Source organism: Ruditapes philippinarum, unplaced genomic scaffold (genome assembly GCF_026571515.1).
Source record: "Ruditapes philippinarum isolate M1 unplaced genomic scaffold, ASM2657151v2 ctg2311_1_1_1_1, whole genome shotgun sequence".
NCBI lineage: Eukaryota > Metazoa > Mollusca > Bivalvia > Venerida > Veneridae > Ruditapes > Ruditapes philippinarum.
This window is the reverse complement of record NW_026852042.1, coordinates 93,706-111,627: the sequence shown is the minus strand read 5'-3', so window position 1 is coordinate 111,627 and position 17,922 is coordinate 93,706. Positions and strand designations below refer to the sequence as shown.

The 17,922-nt window shown below is 33.8% G+C and overlaps 2 protein-coding genes across 3 annotated transcripts in view; both read left to right on the top strand.

Moving 5' to 3' along the window:
* LOC132747885 (Fanconi anemia group J protein homolog) overlaps window positions 1-17,922 on the top strand; it is a 66,129-nt gene that overhangs the window by 45,597 nt on the left and 2,610 nt on the right. Inside the window, exons 21-26 of the mRNA XM_060737415.1 lie at window positions 9,933-10,048; window positions 14,042-14,205; window positions 14,447-14,514; window positions 15,091-15,202; window positions 15,536-15,655; window positions 16,437-16,681. Coding sequence (XP_060593398.1) covers window positions 9,933-10,048; window positions 14,042-14,205; window positions 14,447-14,514; window positions 15,091-15,202; window positions 15,536-15,655; window positions 16,437-16,681 — 825 coding nt within the window. The remainder of the gene's footprint in view (window positions 1-9,932; window positions 10,049-14,041; window positions 14,206-14,446; window positions 14,515-15,090; window positions 15,203-15,535; window positions 15,656-16,436; window positions 16,682-17,922) is intronic.
* LOC132747933 (uncharacterized) lies at window positions 243-6,211 on the top strand. 2 transcript variants are annotated; one of them, XR_009628181.1, is made up of 5 exons: window positions 243-564; window positions 1,652-1,724; window positions 4,966-5,033; window positions 5,235-5,292; window positions 5,529-6,211. XR_009628181.1 is itself a non-coding variant. In XM_060737467.1 (4 exons), exons 2-4 carry the CDS (start codon window positions 1,689-1,691, stop codon window positions 5,764-5,766), a joined length of 342 nt encoding a protein of 113 aa, XP_060593450.1. In that variant the 5' UTR covers window positions 243-564; window positions 1,652-1,688; the 3' UTR covers window positions 5,767-6,211. The 2 variants fall into 2 exon arrangements, 1 of the variants encoding a protein (XP_060593450.1); XM_060737467.1 differs by lacking the exon at window positions 5,235-5,292.

Here is a 17,922-nt window from a genome sequence, read left to right as displayed (position 1 = left end):
ATCACCAAAACCGATGGGGATTTTCAGTGAAGTTTAATCACAGGATTGTTTGTTACCATGCCTAGTTGTACATACTCTTTTGATTTTCCGCTTGATTCTTTTTGGAACAGTTATGGTCACTTAATGGTCAATTTTCGAGTAAAGTAAGCTTGTCCGCGCTTCATCACCAAAACAGCTGGTGGGGATTTCACCGAAACTTCACAAGATTGTTTGTCACCAAGCGTAGTTGTGCATACTTAGTCTAGTAAAAATAAAATATGACCCAGAACTAATTGCAAAAGTTTTGAATCTTTGTTCATTGAATAGGTCTGGTATATGTATATGTCAGAAAAAAAGTTGCACGTATAACTCTGTGCACAACTTTTTTTACAAGCGTTCAAAGTTCACGAATTTTAACTTTATATTTTAAGACCCGAACTGTACACCATACACGCAGTTTTTTCCTATGACGTAACAATTTTACGTAGGCACGCGCGTCATTGAAAACTTGTCATATGATTTCGTGAAACTTCCTTCGAAAAATAAATATCATTTTTCATCAACAATAGCGTTTGGATGGCAAAGGTAAGTTTGTTTCGTGTATTTTACATTTACTTTTATCATTTATGCCTTTTTACTGTCACAATAAGTGCCATAGTTAAATATAACTACGATTTTATGTTAAATATTTTTGGAAATAAACAGCAAACCAATATCACCAGTAAATGTTAGTATTTGATTTTATTATATTCATAAAATGAACGATATATATATATTTATAAGAAAACGATGTTAATAAGACATATTTAACATGAAAACTTTGTATTCTCGACATTATATTGTTACTTTGAAATGAACAAATTTCACGATTTTTTAATCTACGGAAGACAAAACGGGACATAATATACGTCGTGAATATGCATTATTTTATTATAACATGGTATTTTACTGTACTGGTCGGGGACCATCAAACGAACACTTTTTGAACAATTTTCCGTACAAATTTCATAATTTCTAACCTAGAGACCTTAAAATTTGACACAGTTCAGCTAGGTTCTTCTCCTAACTAACAAACTAGTTTGTTTATTTCTGATTGTATTGACACTTATATCTGAGGCTCCACAAGGAGGGTATCAAAATCACCTAAATTGTCTACACTACAGTATTATGTGTCTGGACAGATATGTACATCACGTGATTTAATTAAGATAAAAGCTTGAGGTGTTTTGATTTTAGATTTTTATCATGATATACAATATTTCAGCAACAAATGCTGAAGTTTTGGATATTCTATTGTTTACTCTGCAAATGATTATAGCTGGTATATGAGGTCAGGCAATGCTTTCTTGACCCCCAAATTTCAACGTCAACATTCTAGAAATAGACAATAAAAATATTACCATTTACGTAGGTTGAAATAAATTTATTTACTTAATTTTAGAAGAAACATGCATTTATTGTTGATGAAAAAGTGACTGACAACCACTGAACAAAGAAAATACTAAATAAAGCATTTTCGGGGCCGTCAGGGTTTGGTGGTTGTCTGGTTTTGGTGGTCCCAAACCAGTATATAAAACAATGTTCAGATTTACATGTAAATTTATATTTAGATATATATTTTGCATTATTAAACATGTAAATGTACATAAATAAAATCAATACTTAATTTCAGATACGACATCCATGATTTACACACCAAAGGTCATTTGATGATTATTTTATGTTCAGCTGTCTCTTGTATCAAGGTGAGTCATACTTTAAGTATTATCTATGCACAATTTCTATCTATAATATATGAACAATGTTTGTTTTAACTTGTCCTTTTTTTAAATATGCTATCATGTGAAATGGACCACACCAGTATATCTTCATAGGAAATTTGCAAAATCGCTCCCGAGCTTTCATACTACAGTAAAAACCCGCTAATGAGACCAATGAAGGGACTTTACAAATCTGGTCTTAATAGCGGGGTGGTCTCATTAATGAGTTTGGTCAAACAGAAAACCAGGCAATATATTAAGGGATACCATGTACTGAACACATGTTTAATTCTGGGCTAATCTTTTTCAAATGAGAAGATATTAAACATACACTATTATTTTTTTATTTTCATTTATTATGCCCCCATTTCGAAGAAAAGGGGGTATATTGCTTTGCACTTGTCGGTCCGTCGGTCCGTCGGTCCGTAGACCAAATGGTTTCCGAGTGATAACTAAAGAACCCTTAGGCCTAGGAACTTCAAACTTGGTATGGTGTTTGGTCATGACCAGTAGATGACCCCTATTGATTTTGGGGTCAAGGGGTCAAAGGTCAAGGTCACATTGACCTTGTAAGCAAAAACGGTTTCCGATCAATAACTAAAGAACCTTAAGGCCTAGGAACTTCAAACTTGGTATGGTGATTGGTCATGACCAGTAGATGACCCTATTGATTTTGGGATCAAGGGTCAAAGGTCAAGGTCACATTGACCTTGTAAGCAAAAACGGTTTCCGATCAATAACTAAAGAACCTTAAGGCCTAGGAACTTCAAACTTGATATGGTGATTGGTCATGATCAGTAGATGATCCCTATTGATTTTTGGGTCAAGGGGTCAAAGGTCAAGTCACATTGACCTTGTAAGCAAAAAACGGTTTCCGATCAATAACTAAAGAACTTTAAGGCCTAGGAACTTCAAACTTGGTATGGTGATTGGTCATGATCAGTAGATGACCCCTATTGATTTGGGGTCAAGGGGTCAAAGGTCAAGGTCACATTGACCTTGTAAGCAATAACGGTTTCCGATCAATAACTAAAGAACTTTAAGGCCTAGGAACTTCAAACTTGGTATGGTGATTGGTCATGATCAGTAGATGACCCCTATTGATTTTAGGGTCAAGGGGTCAAAGGTCAAGGTCACATTGACCTCTTTGGTAAAAACGGTTTATGATCAATAACAAAAGAACCCTTAGGCCTAGGAACTTCAAACTTGGTATGGTGATTGGTCATGACCAGCAGATGACCCCTATTGATTTTGGGGTTAAGGGGTCAAAGGTCAAGGTCACATTTACCTTGTAGGTAAAAACAGTTTCCGATCAATAACTAAAGAACCTTAAGGCCTAGGAACTTCAAACTTGGTATGGTGATTGGTCATGACCAGCAGATGACCCCTATTGATTTTGGGGTTAAGGGGTCAAAGGTCAAGGTCATATTGACTTTGTAGGTAAAAACAGTTTCCGATCAATAACGAAAGAACCCTTAGGCCTAGGGACTTCAAACTTGATATGGTGATTGGTCATGATCAGTAGATGACCCCTATTGATTTTGGGGTCAAGGGGTCAAAGGTCAAGGTCACATTGACCTCTTAGGTAAAAACGGTTTCCGATCAATAACTAAAGAACCCTTAGGCCTAGGAACTTCAAACTTGGTATGATGATTGGTCATGACCAGTAGATAACCCCTATTGATATTGGGGTTAAGGGGTCAAAGGGCAAGGTCACATTGACCTTGTAGGTAAAAATGCTTTCAAATCAATAACTTAAGAACCCTTTGGCCTAGGAACTTCAAACGTGGTATGGTGATTGGTCATGACCAGCAGATGACCTATTGATTTCGGGTCAAGGGGTCAAAGGTCAAGGTCACATTGACCTTGTATGTTAAAACGGTTTCCGATCAATTAACTAAAAATGCTTAGGCCTAGGAACTTCAAACTTTGTATGATGATTGGTCGTGACCAGCAGATGACCCCTATTGAGTTTTGGGTCAAGGGGTCAAAGGTTAAGGTCATGACCAGTAGATACTTGATAACCCTTATTAATTGTTTGATCACTGGGTCAGAAGTCATGCATAATAACCTTATCACATGACTAGTTGGCTCCTGATAGGGGGCATACATGTTTTACAAACATATCTTGTTTTCTTTTACTTTTTAACATATAAATTTTTAAACTTCTTTAGAGGTACAAAATGTATTAAGAATGTCTTTAAACACAAACATATTTTTACATTCTTGTTAAAAAAATGACATGACTTACTCAATTAAATCACCATTTTACTGCAAAGCACATCGACCAATTAACCTTTAATTATTTTCACAGTTTTCATCGCCGATAAAAACTTCAAAAACCTAATCGTATCATGTTTATGTTTGTTTAAAATTATGGAACGAAAGAGATAATGATAGCAGCAACACCTCTAAAAAACTTATTGAAAGTTTTCTGTTCAATATTTTGTTGTTTTAATCCTCCAGTTATGACATTAAAGGTGTGAAAAATTAAGAAATTATCGACAATATTATTGATCATTTCCGGGTTTGATACAAAGTAACCTTGACCTCTGCCGTAAATTGGATGTCGTTAAATGTCGTAAAACTAGGACAACTGTTGTTTACACTACGTGTCAAAAAGATTTCAGCAATATACATGCATGTCAATATCAAGGTGAGAAAGTGCCCGCGGTCGTATTTATGGGTTTCCAAATGTACAGAATTTACGAAATGGGACTAAATTTACTGGTCCTATTACGGAATAACGGGGTGGTCTCAAAATCGGGGTTAGCGACCATTAAAATAAAGAATAAAAAAATCGGGTCTTTGAAAAATCGTTCGTATTAGCGGGTTGGTCTCGAAAACGGGGTGGTCGTAAAGCGGGTTTTTACTGTACATGATTGCCCGGAACATACAATACATTCCATATATGTTCACCTTCCTCGGTCTGTTGTGATTGTATAACTTACTGATTTAATATTTTTAAAATGCAAAGTATAACATAGTACGATATTTTTTGTTATTGCCTACATTTAACACCTATGGAAAGTAATGCCGAACATTGGCCAAATGACGTCACGCTTTATTCATCAAAGTGGAAAAATGAAATGAACGATTATGTCATTTGAGTATCGGTTCATGCAAAATATACTTGTTTCCTTTAAATACAAAGTTAATATGCTAAGATAAATATATGCTAAATTCATACATAATTTCTCACAAAATATGTCTTTTATTTCTATAGATGATACAAGCCACATTACCAAACCATGCTGATGGAACAAACAACGATATGAAGGGCGTTGCATTTCGGTATGTTTATACTGACTACTGTATATTAAATTAATAAAAACTCATGACAATTTCTCTGTAAATGTACACATGCTTGCCATTAAGTTTTCGGACAAAGGTTTAATGTATGTTAAATGCAGGGAAATAACATAGGCTATTTAAGGTAGGCTGAAATAAATGCACATTTTATACTGAATATTTCTATACTGATTTTTTTTTCAGAAACCCGTTGTGCATTTCTGATTTCGGGATCTACAAGTAAATATCAACATGGCAACAGGTATATTTTGTTTTTACCAATGTCAGATGGTTTATACATTCATCATGTTCCCATGTGTCGATACTGGTCTGAATAGTAAGAAAATCAATACACAAACATATATAAAATAACATATTTCATAAGTTATATACATGTATATTCATATTTTACACTACATAATACTATGGTTACTGTGAAATAATGCATATACAAAATAATTTTATATACAGATCTGTAGATTTAAAATATGCTTTCAGATTCTACAACGTGCGTATTTTGTGCGCAGGATATCCAGAATGGGTCCCAATTGTCACTCTCAGAGAGAAGGGAAGCCACAGTGTTAACCATGCTAGCGATCTGAGGAATTCAAGTATACAAGTATACGAACAATTACAGGCCAAATTGTGCACCAAGACTGTAGAAGGGATTTTATTCACAATAGAAACATTTCAAATAGTTCCAATGTTAAGTGTAACCAAGTTAAAAGACCTTTAAGATCAAATGCTAACTTTGCTTTTAAGTGTAATTGCTCGTTCTGTGGTAAGCCTGCTAAAGTTGCATCTTGGAAACGTAGATGTTCATCCTGGTAGAAGTTTTGATTTTCAGGAAACACATCGTCGGAACCCACGGTACACATTTCGTATCTACTACATTTAATATTATTACCGATACATGTATACGGTAAAAAACATGGGTTTCCGAGGATGCAGGAAACAATACAACTTAAATGTTCTGAGAGAAACAATCTGTGGGGAAATGTTGTTTTAAACAGACTGTTGTCAGTTTTGGATTTTCGTCAGATTCGAAGAATGTATATTACAGATCAGACAATGAAAACCCAAATAGTTTGGCATATATATTCAAAAGACACCAAAATGTGATTGGAATAGAGATTTGTTATCTCCTACCATTCCTGCACGCTTTCTCTAGATTGTGACAGTTCTTAAAAATAATGTGTAAAAATGAAGTGTTCCGGCAAAATGCTGCAATATTTCATTCTTCAACAAAGAAGAAATTATACAGGTGGTGAAAAATCCATGAGGATATTATATGATGGAGCTAGGGAGATAAATTTGAACAGACTGAGATTTCACAAATTTGTAAGTAAAACCATGTCAAGTTCATCTGTTATTCAAGTTCAAAGCATTCCGCCTACGTCTGATGCTGCGGCGCAACACTCTATACCGTCATATTTTCAAACACAAACATGGATTGGAAATGATAAATTAGATCCAACTGAATGGGGATAGGAACTTCTCGAAGGACTCTTGTACCCACAAAATCTACACAACCCGCTGCTCCAGATTTTCTTTTAAATATCAGATGCAATTGCAAAAAAGCCAATCTTAGACATGTACCTGTCGCAAACATGACCTCGAATGTTCGGTTGGTTGTGGAGAATGTCATTGTATTAGCTGTTCAAACTGTCGGTCCATTTCAGATATTGATTTTGCAGACATGGAGGACTAGATCTTGTATCGACACAATGCTCTTAGAATTTAGTTGTCAATTTTTACCTGTTTTGTATTGAAATGTATTCATATTTTGTGTTATTATTGGCAATGTACATGCATCTGGCATCTTGTTTTTACATAAGCAATAGAGGTTTCACTTTAAGTTAATCATATAAAACTTTGCAGACAAATATGTTCTATATATTGAACAGTCTCATATTCCTCGTGAAGTAAATACAATGTAGCTTGTAATAAAAACAAAAGAATTATAATAATACTCTGTTTGCTTGCCATATGAAGTATTTTTTAGTATTGTAGTTATACTCTTTTATCCAGTGTCAAATTATACTAAAATTTATGCACAATATTTTACATTGGTGTCTATCACAGAACAATAAACTTGTACTAGCACCAAACTATGCGCTATAACATAAATGTAGTAAAATGGTTGAAACAATCTAACTCCAAATGTACAATAGTATTGTGCATTTAGAGTTAGATTGTATATTGAATACATACTTATCAATGCTTTCTTATATTTGCTTGTGTTGCGACAGACTGTTTTTTTCTCTAATTGTCAATGTCAAAGTTCACCTATTGTAAATAAAAATGTATTACTATACTGTCTAACATACAGAACGATAATTTCAAATTTATAGAAGTGGTCTTATATGTTGTAGACTGTTATGTGTTAGTACAAGCATGACAATAACCCTACCATATACTTTAAGTGATTTAAGTGTACATATCGATGTGACAAAAATGTAGTTCTTGTGAATGAAACAGCCTGTATATTCGTGTTCTTTATATTTATTATCACTACATTGTTGCTTGCCAAATTAGGTAGCTCTTCGGTACATTTGTACATTTGTAATATAGTTTTATTCCGTGTGTAATGTCAAATTTCAACAAGTGACACTTAAATGTATATACTACAATTTCTCCATACACCGGGCATAGTATTTTCATCTGTAGTTTTGGTAATTGTTACTCGCTCTTAATTATACTTACTTGTTGTTCTTTTTTTTTGCTTGAAACAAACAAATTATTCAAAATGCGTTGGATGTTCCGAATGTTAGCTAAACAAAAGTGTACCTGAATTATTCAACATTTATCTAAAACAAAATTTACAATACACATGTATGTCCATTTTAATTCATATGAATACAGTTGACATAATTTACAAAGTACTTCTTCATGCATAAATATGTTATTATGTATTGTTTTTACTGTAAATATACATGGAATGGATGATTTGCTGCTTATATATCGGAATTTGACTGGTTAAAAATTTTAACATAAAGTGGGTGAGGTAATTTGACACCAGTTTGTCATAGAATTGCCGACCAATTTTTTTTTTTTAATTTTAAATCCATAAATTTTTGTATCAGCATGGACAAAAATTTGTTTGTATGAAGTTTGCATGTAATAAATATGTTTAACTTATATATAGAAGTGGTTTTTTTAGTATCATCGGAAATTAACAAATTACGCCGATTTTATAACTGAAATTTAAGGGTGTCAACTTGAAAGCTGGAATTATCACATTTCCCCTTCAGCAAAAGAGTGCAACTTTTTTCCTAATATCAAGCAGATATGGTACCATCATAAAATACCAAAACAAAAACTTTTGCAATTAGTTCTAGGTTAGCTTGATTTTCGGGCTAATTTGACTAGACTAACTCCCTTGATTTATTGCTTGAATCTTTTTGCACAGTTATGGCCCCTTAATTATCAATTTTCGAGTAAAATAAGCTTGTCCGCGCTTCATCATCAAAACCTCTTGGGGAATTTTAGTGAAACCTCACAGGATTGTTTGTTACCATGCCTAGTTGTAAATACTCTCTTGATTTTCAGTTTGATTCTTTTTGGAATAGTTATGGTCACTTAATGGTCAATTTTCGAGTAAAGTAAGCTTGTCCGCGCTTCATCACCTAAACTTCTGGTGGGGATTGCAATGAAACTTCACAAGATTGTTTGTCACCAAGCGTAGTTGTGCATACTCCCTTGATTTATTGCTTGAATCTTTTTGCACAGTTATGGCCCCTTAATTATCAATTTTCGAGTAAAATAAGCTTGTCCGCGCTTCATCATCAAAACCTCTTGGGGGATTTTAGTGAAACCTCACAGGATTGTTCGTTACCATGCCTAGTTGTACATACTCTCTTGATTTTCAGTTTGATTCTTTTTGGAACAGTTATGGCCACTTAATGGTCAATTTTCGAGTAAAGTAAGCTTGTCCGCGCTTCATCACCAAAACAGCTGGTGTGGATTTCAACGAAACTTCACAAGATTGTTTGTCCAGACTCTCATGAAATTCAGTTTGATTTATTATGCTCCATGAACGCTAAGCATATAGTGGCAGCTTTGTCTGTCTGTGTCCGTACGTCTGGTCATCTTGTCCGCACTTCATCTTCAAAACCACTGGGGGTCTGGGAAATCAGTAAAACTTCACAGGAATGAACACTAGCATCCCTAGTTGTGCATATCGCTGGCACATTCTGCTCAGCTGCATTAAATGGCAGCCAAAGCTATAAATAAAAAATATTGTCCGCGCTTCATCTCCAAAACGTCTGAAATTTCGAATGAGTTATCAGTATCATCCCTAGTTTTTCATATCGCTCCCCTGCACAAAATGGCCACCAGAGGTATAAATAAAAAGTATTGTCTGCGCTTCATCTCAATAAAAGCTGTTGGAGATATAAGTGAAACTACACAGGGGTGATCAGTATCATCAATAGTTGTGCATTTATTTATGATTATAACATTAAAAAATTGACTTATGCATACATAAATTTCATATCAAGACAAAAAAGCAAAACAACAAAGATCAAGATTAATTCAAGGATCATCAAGGATGAATGTCCATATTTGTTCCTTACAGACTGTATTTAAATTTGTGAGGGAAAAAATGTTTATGGGTTTGAAAATGGTTGCCTATGGGGCATTTAGTGTTCAGAGAAGAAACCATAGTGTAAACTCGGAAAGAATGTTTGTCTTTCTGTCTGTCTGTCAGCAATTTTGTGACTGCTTTGTATCTGAAGGAAAATTGAATTTTACTCAGTAGTCCATACTGCTCAAATACTATATTGGTGAATAAGACCTTTTTTCATAGCCACAAAAATAATACAATGTCTAACATACTGTCAAGTATTGTAAAACAAGAGTAGTGAAGATATTATAATATATTTTTGATACACATTATAGCTGAGTGTAATGATGATGACTCGGAGATAGATGGCGCTCTATTCTTTGCTGTATGCCGCGGTAAAGTTAGCGAGGGGATGGATTTTGCTGATGACAATGCCAGAGCTGTCATTACAGTAAGTATCATCTTCAATTATCCCCCTGCCCCACTTAAATTCAGCAGCCCATTTTTATGCCCCCACCATGTAATGGCCGGGGCATATAGTGTTACCCTGTTCCGTCATTCTGTCCATCCGTCATTCCGTCATTCTGTCATTCCGTCATCATCAGTTTCCATTCATTATCTTAGTAACAGTTGCACATATTCAACTCATTTTTGACATATGGATATGTCATGAGAAAATACAGATCAAGTTCGAATTTGGTAATGGTTCAATGATTTTTGGCAGAGTTATGCCCCTTTTACTTTGAAAATAATATGAAATTTTCAGTTTCCGTTCATTATCTCCCCAACGGTACAACACATTCAACATATGGATATGTCATGAGAAAATACAGGTCAAGTTCGAATTTGGTCATGGTTCGATGATTTTTGGCAGAGTTATGCTCCTTTTACTTTGAAAATAATATGAAATTTTCAGTTTCTGTTTATTATCTCCCCAACAGTACAACACATTCAACTCAAATTTGACATATGGATATGTTTTTGGAATGCCCAGGCCAAGTTCGAATTTGGTCATGGTTCAATGATTTTTGGCAGAGTTATGCTCCTTTTACTTTGAAAATAATATGAAATTTTCAGTTTCTGTTTATTATCTCCCCAACAGTACAACACATTCAACTCAAATTTGACATATGGATATGTTTTTGGAATGCCCAGGCAAAGTTCGAATTTGGTCATGGTTCAATGATTTTTGGCAGAGTTATGCCCCTTTCACTTTGAAAATAATATGAAATTTACAGTTTCTGTTCATTATCTACCCAACAGCGTTACATATTCAACTCAAATTTGACATATGGGTATGTCAAAGGACTGTGCAGGTCAAGTTGGAATTTGGTCATGGTTCGATGATTTTTTGGCAGAGTTATGTCCTTTTCACTTAAAATAATATAGATATATCTTAGGAATAAGCAGTTTAAGTTTGAATTTGGTCGTGGTTCAATGATTTTGGACAAACTTATCTTCTTGAATATTGGACAAATTTTGAACTTTCAGTTTCAGCACTCATACTTTTATGGAAATGTAGTAGCCATTATTTTGGCTACAAATATGAAATATGCTGTTTTCAAAAGGTTTAGACTGAAATAATTATTCAGTGTCTTGAACATTGTATGAAAATGGTTTGTGTTAACATTGAAAAGTTTTAAGGGCTTTGAACTTAAAATGAAAACAATAATTTGTGCAAACAAATTTGGAACTAAATATTATAACATCTGAAATTTTGGCTGCATGCGGGGGCATCCGTGGCATGATGACACATTTCTAGTTTCACAGTGCTATAGGAAGGGGACTCCTTCCCAAGTGTATCCATGAATCTTCATGTTTTTCCTTTGGTCAGCGATTTTTTCTCCTATATAAGTGGTATCGAATAAGGAACCCATTCACAATCACAAAAGGACCTTCACAATCGATTAATTAAGCCTTTAAAAATAATGTATTATTTCCTCTTTTCGCATAATTTGATGCTAAAATTTTGCCAGTTGTGCTTTGTTTATCTTAAAATGCGTTTAGCCGACCATGATTTCCGTTGCATTCACCCTTTAAATTGTTGTAATTGTTTACATACGAAAACTTCTAGGGACAAATCAATACCGAAACAAGCGTCTGGTTATTTCTGTAAACATCTTTTTTTTTCTGTAAACGTCATTCAAAAATGTCTTGTGTAACAGTAAAGCTTATGACATTAAGTATGTGTAAGTCAGTCACAAATTATATGTTCTTACTGCTTAATAAGATATTCACAATCTTAAGTAAAAAATCCGTTTTCCCATCCGTCCGTCCGTAAACTTTTTACTTTAAATTACATCTCCTCATAAAACCACTAAGCCAATTTCATCCAAACTTCACAGGAATGTTCCTTTGGTGGTCACCTTTAAAAAAAATTGTTCAAAGAATTTAATTCCATGCAGAAGTCTGGTTGCCATGGCAAATCAAAAACTTTAAATATCTTCTTTTAAAAAACCCTAAGAGCTAGAGCTTAGATATTTGGCATGAAACATCTTCTAGTGAGTGTCTACCAAGTTTGTTCAAATAAAAGCCCTGGGGTCAAAATTGCCCCGCCCCAGGGGGTCATTGATTTTCCCTATATGCATATAGTAAAAACTTAAAAAATCTTTCTTTTAAAAAAACCCAAAGAGCTAGAGCTAGGATTTTAGCATGAAACATCTTCTAATGAGTGTCTACCAAGTTTGTTCAAATAAAATCCCCAGGGACAAAATTGGCCCAGCCCAAGGGATCATTGATTTTCCCTATATGCATAATTATAGTTAAAACTTAAAAAATCTTCTTTTAAAGAACCCAAAGAGCTAGAGCTAGGATATTTAGCATGAAACATCTTCTAATGAGTGTCTACCAAGTTTGTTCAAATAAAATCCACGGGGACAAAATTGGCCCCGCCTCAGAGGTCATTGTTTTTCCCTATATGCATATAGTAAAAACTTAAAAAAACTTCAATACTGGCCCCGCCCCAGGGGTGTCATTTATTAACTATATGCGTATAGTAAAAACTTAAAAAATGTTTTTTTAAGAAACCAATGAGCTAGAGCTTAGATGTTTAGCATGAAACTTCTTATGGTGTCTACCAATTTTGTTCAAATTAAAGCCTTGGGTTAGAATTGGCCCTGCTGGGGGGGGGGGGGGGGGGGCGCTATATACAGGTGAGCGACTTCAGGGCCATCATGGCCCTCTTGTTTCACATTTTTTATGGTACTGGACCCATTCACAATTCAGGGGAAAAAATCACTGTTTGGGGACATCCCTTTCTTACAGAGGTACTTAATGATACCTCTTTGTAGTCTAAATTACACACCGCTTTACTGATCAAAGTGTGTTTTATGTTACTTAATCTGCGTAAAACCGGGTGTAACTCTGTCAGTAATCTTCTATAAGATATCAGTATCGGCATATCATGTGTAAATGTCTGTATAGTGGCTAGAAGTATATCAGGCCAAGAACTTTTTGATCATACCTCGTATCTGTTTATAGGTTGGTAAACTTATCCAAGCTTTTATGTTGATATATGATTATCTATTTATAGGTTGGTATACCTTATCCTAGCTTTAATATTGCTATATGTTTATTTTTTAACCAGGTTTTCAATTTTGAAAATCCTGGTTATTAGATTGGGGTATGGCGGGCGGATGGGCGGATGGGCGGGCGGGCGTCAAACGAAATTGTGTCCGCTCTGTAACTCTTCAACCCTTTGAAGAATTTTGATGAAACTTCAGACAAATGTTTACCACATCAAGATGACGTGCAGAACGCATGTTCCGCATGGCTGGCTCCAAGGTCAAGGTCACAGTGACATTAACATTGAAAATCCTGTCCGCTCTGTAACTCTTCAACCCTTTTGAAGAATTTTGATGAAACTTCAGACAAATGTTTACCACATCAAGATGACGTGCAGAACGCATGTTCCGCATGGCTGGCTCCAAGGTCAAGGTCACAGTGACATTAACATTGAAAATCCTGTTTACATGATTTTAACTTGATTTGGCAGTCAAAGGTCATATCATCTTTGGAGGTAATTTAAAAAAGATATGATATATTATTTCATGTCTACTTTGTAACTTGTTTTTTCATTATACAGAATTATCAATATAATTATAGTGAACAAATTCTTCTGTGCTGAACTCGTCCTACATTTCTCAACGGATTTTGTTTCAAACTTTCACAGAAGCTTTGTCATCAAGCACCCTGGCACAATATTGTCGGGGTTTTGTGATTGGATAGTTTTTGACCTAATTATGGCCCTTTGTTTTTTTCCTTATACATAATATTATAGTGAACACTTCTTCAGTGGCAATTCCTCCTACATTATTCATGTTTTACATTGCACATAGTTACATTGTTTGTTGCTTGTATTTGTATTTCAAATACAACATATTTATCTACAATGGTGATAATTGAAAACCTGGTTTCATGGCATTGCCATGTTTCTTGTTTATAGGTTGGTATACCTTATCCTAGCTTTAAAGATGTCCAGGTGAAACTAAAGAGAGAATACAACGACAAACATAAGATTGATAGAGGACTGCTAAGTGGAGGTGACTGGTATGAAATCCAGGCATTTAGGGCATTAAACCAGGCTCTAGGAAGGTGTATAAGACACAGGTAAGTTCATACAAACTTTATAAAATTATAATGTTTAAAAATATTTGGTAGGTATATATATATATATACATGTATATATATATTGGGATATTTTTGAAGTTTATTCAATTTTAGAAATAATAAATGATCATTTTATTTTTCTCATTGACCTATATCTTAGTTATAAAAGAAATACTTTGATTCTCCACAGAAAATTAAAATTATGGTTGTGTTATGTAAGAATGCTCTGTTTATCTTCCAGAAAAGACTGGGGAGCCTTGATCATTGTTGATGATAGATTTGTTAAAAGAACAGAAAAATATTGCAAGAGTAAGTACAGTAAACACTTCCTATTCCATATACTCTGTAATCTGGCATATTGTGAAGTTCAAACAATTTTCTTCTTTAAGGATTGTTGTCCAGTCCAGACAATTTTAAAATCCAATTCTTGCATTCTTTATTCTAAATACAAATGCTTTCCCTGTCCATCATTGACCATGTTACACTTATTATTGACTCCATTATTTAGAAGACCAGAAAGAAACAAAAAATTCATGTGATTATGTCAAGCATTTAAAGAACTTAAAGGCACATTATGCCTCAGAAATTTGTGTTTTTAAGTAACGCTGAACATGTAGTTATGTGTTGTAAAGGTAGCAAAAATGTAAACAAAGTAGTATTTTAACTTCCATACAAAAAAAAATTATTATACCAACAGCCAACAGGAATAGCAAGCAAAAGAAAGTTCATATTTATAGCAGATGAGTATGTTTTTGGAAATACAGAAATAATCAGGTTTTTAGAAATAAAATTTAGAGGCATTTCTGAGGCATAATGAGCCTTTCAAAGAAAATAATTTTAATCATTATTATATAGTTACATTGTATGTTATATGTGTATTAACAGGTTTGTCAAGATGGGTAAGATCAAAGGTACAGACATTTGATGTGTTCTCTGACTTTCTCACATCCATGTCAAACTTTACTGAGAAAATGATCAAAGAAATGCCCAAAGTGAGGTAAGTACATGTATACAACAGAATTTTAAAATAATTGAACATGATTGTATGCATTGTTTGATTTTTAGTACAAACTTATTTTGATATTTTTTTCTAAAATATGATGAATGGTTTTGTCCATGCTGAAAGATGGACAAGTCCAATTAAGATATTCCGTTTTGTAAGAGATAATGATATCACCTTAGTAAAATAACTGGTCAACTCCTATTAAATTTAGAAGGACAGAACTTGTTACTGAACTAATGTGACGAATTATATGCATGTCATTGGTGTACATACATTGTATGTCTAAATATATCTCTATGTTAAAATGATTTACTTGATTATTTTCAGTCCAGACACATCATTTATTCCCAGTACACCATGTGATGACAGAAGAGATTCTGTTTATAAGAGACATTCACTAGATAATTCATACTTAAATAGTACAATACAGGCTTCACCTTATTTCACGCAAGTATTTTGTTATCTTTTTGTAGTTTGAGTTACTATGGAAGATCTTTGTGCTCCTCCATCCAATATTTCTTACAGATTAATACATGAATAGAATCTAAGATCTTCTGTAAGCTATCTTAGATTGCTCCTTATATAATAATAATAATAATAAGATTGAGCTTTTAGTTGTATAGAGCCTGGCCAGACAGCTTGAATATACACACTGCCTCTGTATGGGGGCATCTAGGTATTTCATAGTACAGATAATTAATAAATGGCTGAAAGTTTTACTAAATTGTTCTAGCTTTTCTTGGTGTAAACTTATAATTAGCTGTGGATGGTAAATGGTAAAAGTCATATTCACTTTAAACAGATTATCTTTTATTCTATGTCTGTCAAAATAATTGTTTATAGGCTATATGTTATACCAGGGCTTAACTAACTTGGATGCCTTTTAATAGTATTTTTGATGAAAGCACAAATTGGTGGGGTCACAGAGGTCAAGGTCACTCATGCTTAAACTATATTTTTACACTTCTGCTCATGAAACTGTGACTGAATTCTTATTATTCTTATTTGTTGATAAATTTCTTTAACAGATTCCTTTAACTATAATTTTCATTGGAGTAAGATGACACTTAGGTCAAGGTCACAAGTGCAGAAAACATTTTTTGAACTTTTGCTTATACAACCTTTGAAAAGTATTTTTTGAACATAACATAAGTGTTAAGGTTTAGTTATGTTGTTATTTTTTTATTTGTTAACTTATTTTAGAATTACTCGTTTATTTCAACTACAGAAGTCCACCATTGAGTCAGTCTCCAGATTTGCAAAATCTATTTAGAACTCCTGAAACCTCAAGCAAGAGAAGATCATTAACTAGCCCAGCTGTTCCAGTATTTCCTGGAGTTACTTCCCCTACAATACAGCAACAGGTGCTTACAGGAGTAACCTCCCTTAATATACAGCAGCAGATTCTGAATGTGATTAATTCAGGGACAGGACCAAAAGATCAGCCATATTACATTATTGTAAACAAGGGACGTCGAGTGAACAAACATTTCTTATAGAACCAAACAAACATGGAGGTAAATGATCAGAAGTAAATCATTGAGTTTATTAGCTCGACTATTCGAAGAATATGAGAGCTATTGTAGTCGCCCCGGCGTCGGCGTCCGCGTCTGCGTTGGTTAAAGTTTTTTGTAAAGTCAAATATCTCAATTATTACTTGAGATATTCAATTTGAAACTTACAATACTTATTTATAGTAACAAGGTACATCAGATTGACAAGTTGTATAACTCTGCCTACAATATTGACAGAATTATGCCCCTTTTTTAACTTAGAAATTTTGGTTAAAGTTTTTTGTAAAGTCAAATAGCTCAATTATTGCTTGAGATATTCAATTGAAACTTACAATACTTATTTATAGTAACAAGGTACATCAGATTGACAAGTTGGATAACTCTGCCTACAATATTGACAGAATTATGCCCCTTTTTAACTTAGAACTTTTGGTTAAAGTTTTTTGTAAAGTCAAATATCTCAATTATTGCTTGAGATATTCAATTGAAACTTACAATACTTATTTATAGTAACAAGGTACATCAGATTGACAAGTTGAATAACTCTGCCTACAATATTGACAGAATTATGCCCCTTTTTAACTTACAACTTTTGGTTAAAGTTTTTTGTAAAGTCAAATATCTCAATTATTGCTTGAGATATTCAATTGAAACTTACAATACTTATTTATAGTAACAAGGTACATCAGATTGACAAGTTGGATAACTCTGCCTACAATATTGACAGAATTATGCCCCTTTTTAACTTACAACTTTTGGTTAAAGTTTTTTGTAAAGTCAAATATCTCAATTATTGCTTGAGATATTCAATTGAAACTTACAATACTCATTTATTGTAACAAGGTACATCAGATTGACAAGTTGGATAACTATGCCTACAATATTGACAGAATTATGCCTCTTTGGAACTTAGAAGTTTTGGTTAAAGTTTTTTTTGTAAAGTCAAATATCTCAATTAATGCTTGAGATATTCAATTGAAATTCAAAATACTTTTTTATAGTAACAATGTACATCAGTTTGCAAAATTGCATAAGTCTGCCTGCAATATTTGCAGAATTATTTGCCCCTTTGAAACTTAGAAATTTTGGTTAAAGGTTAAAGGTCTTCAAAGATATTTACTTTTAACTTTACACATGCACTAAGGGTCATAATAAGAGGGTCATACTATCAAGCACTTAGAATAGTCGAGCATGCTGTCC

What these genes read in the sequence shown, in the direction of transcription:
- LOC132747933 (XM_060737467.1), top strand. Translation starts at nt 1,689, where the DNA reads ATGATTATTTTATGTTCAGCTGTCTCTTGTATCAAG. An exon ending in CAGCTGTCTCTTGTATCAAG is followed by an intron (nt 1,725 to 4,965) that starts GTGAGTCATACT and finishes TTATTTCTATAG; the next exon opens with ATGATACAAGCCACATTACC. An exon ending in ATGAAGGGCGTTGCATTTCG is followed by an intron (nt 5,034 to 5,528) that starts GTATGTTTATAC and finishes ATATGCTTTCAG; the next exon opens with ATTCTACAACGTGCGTATTT.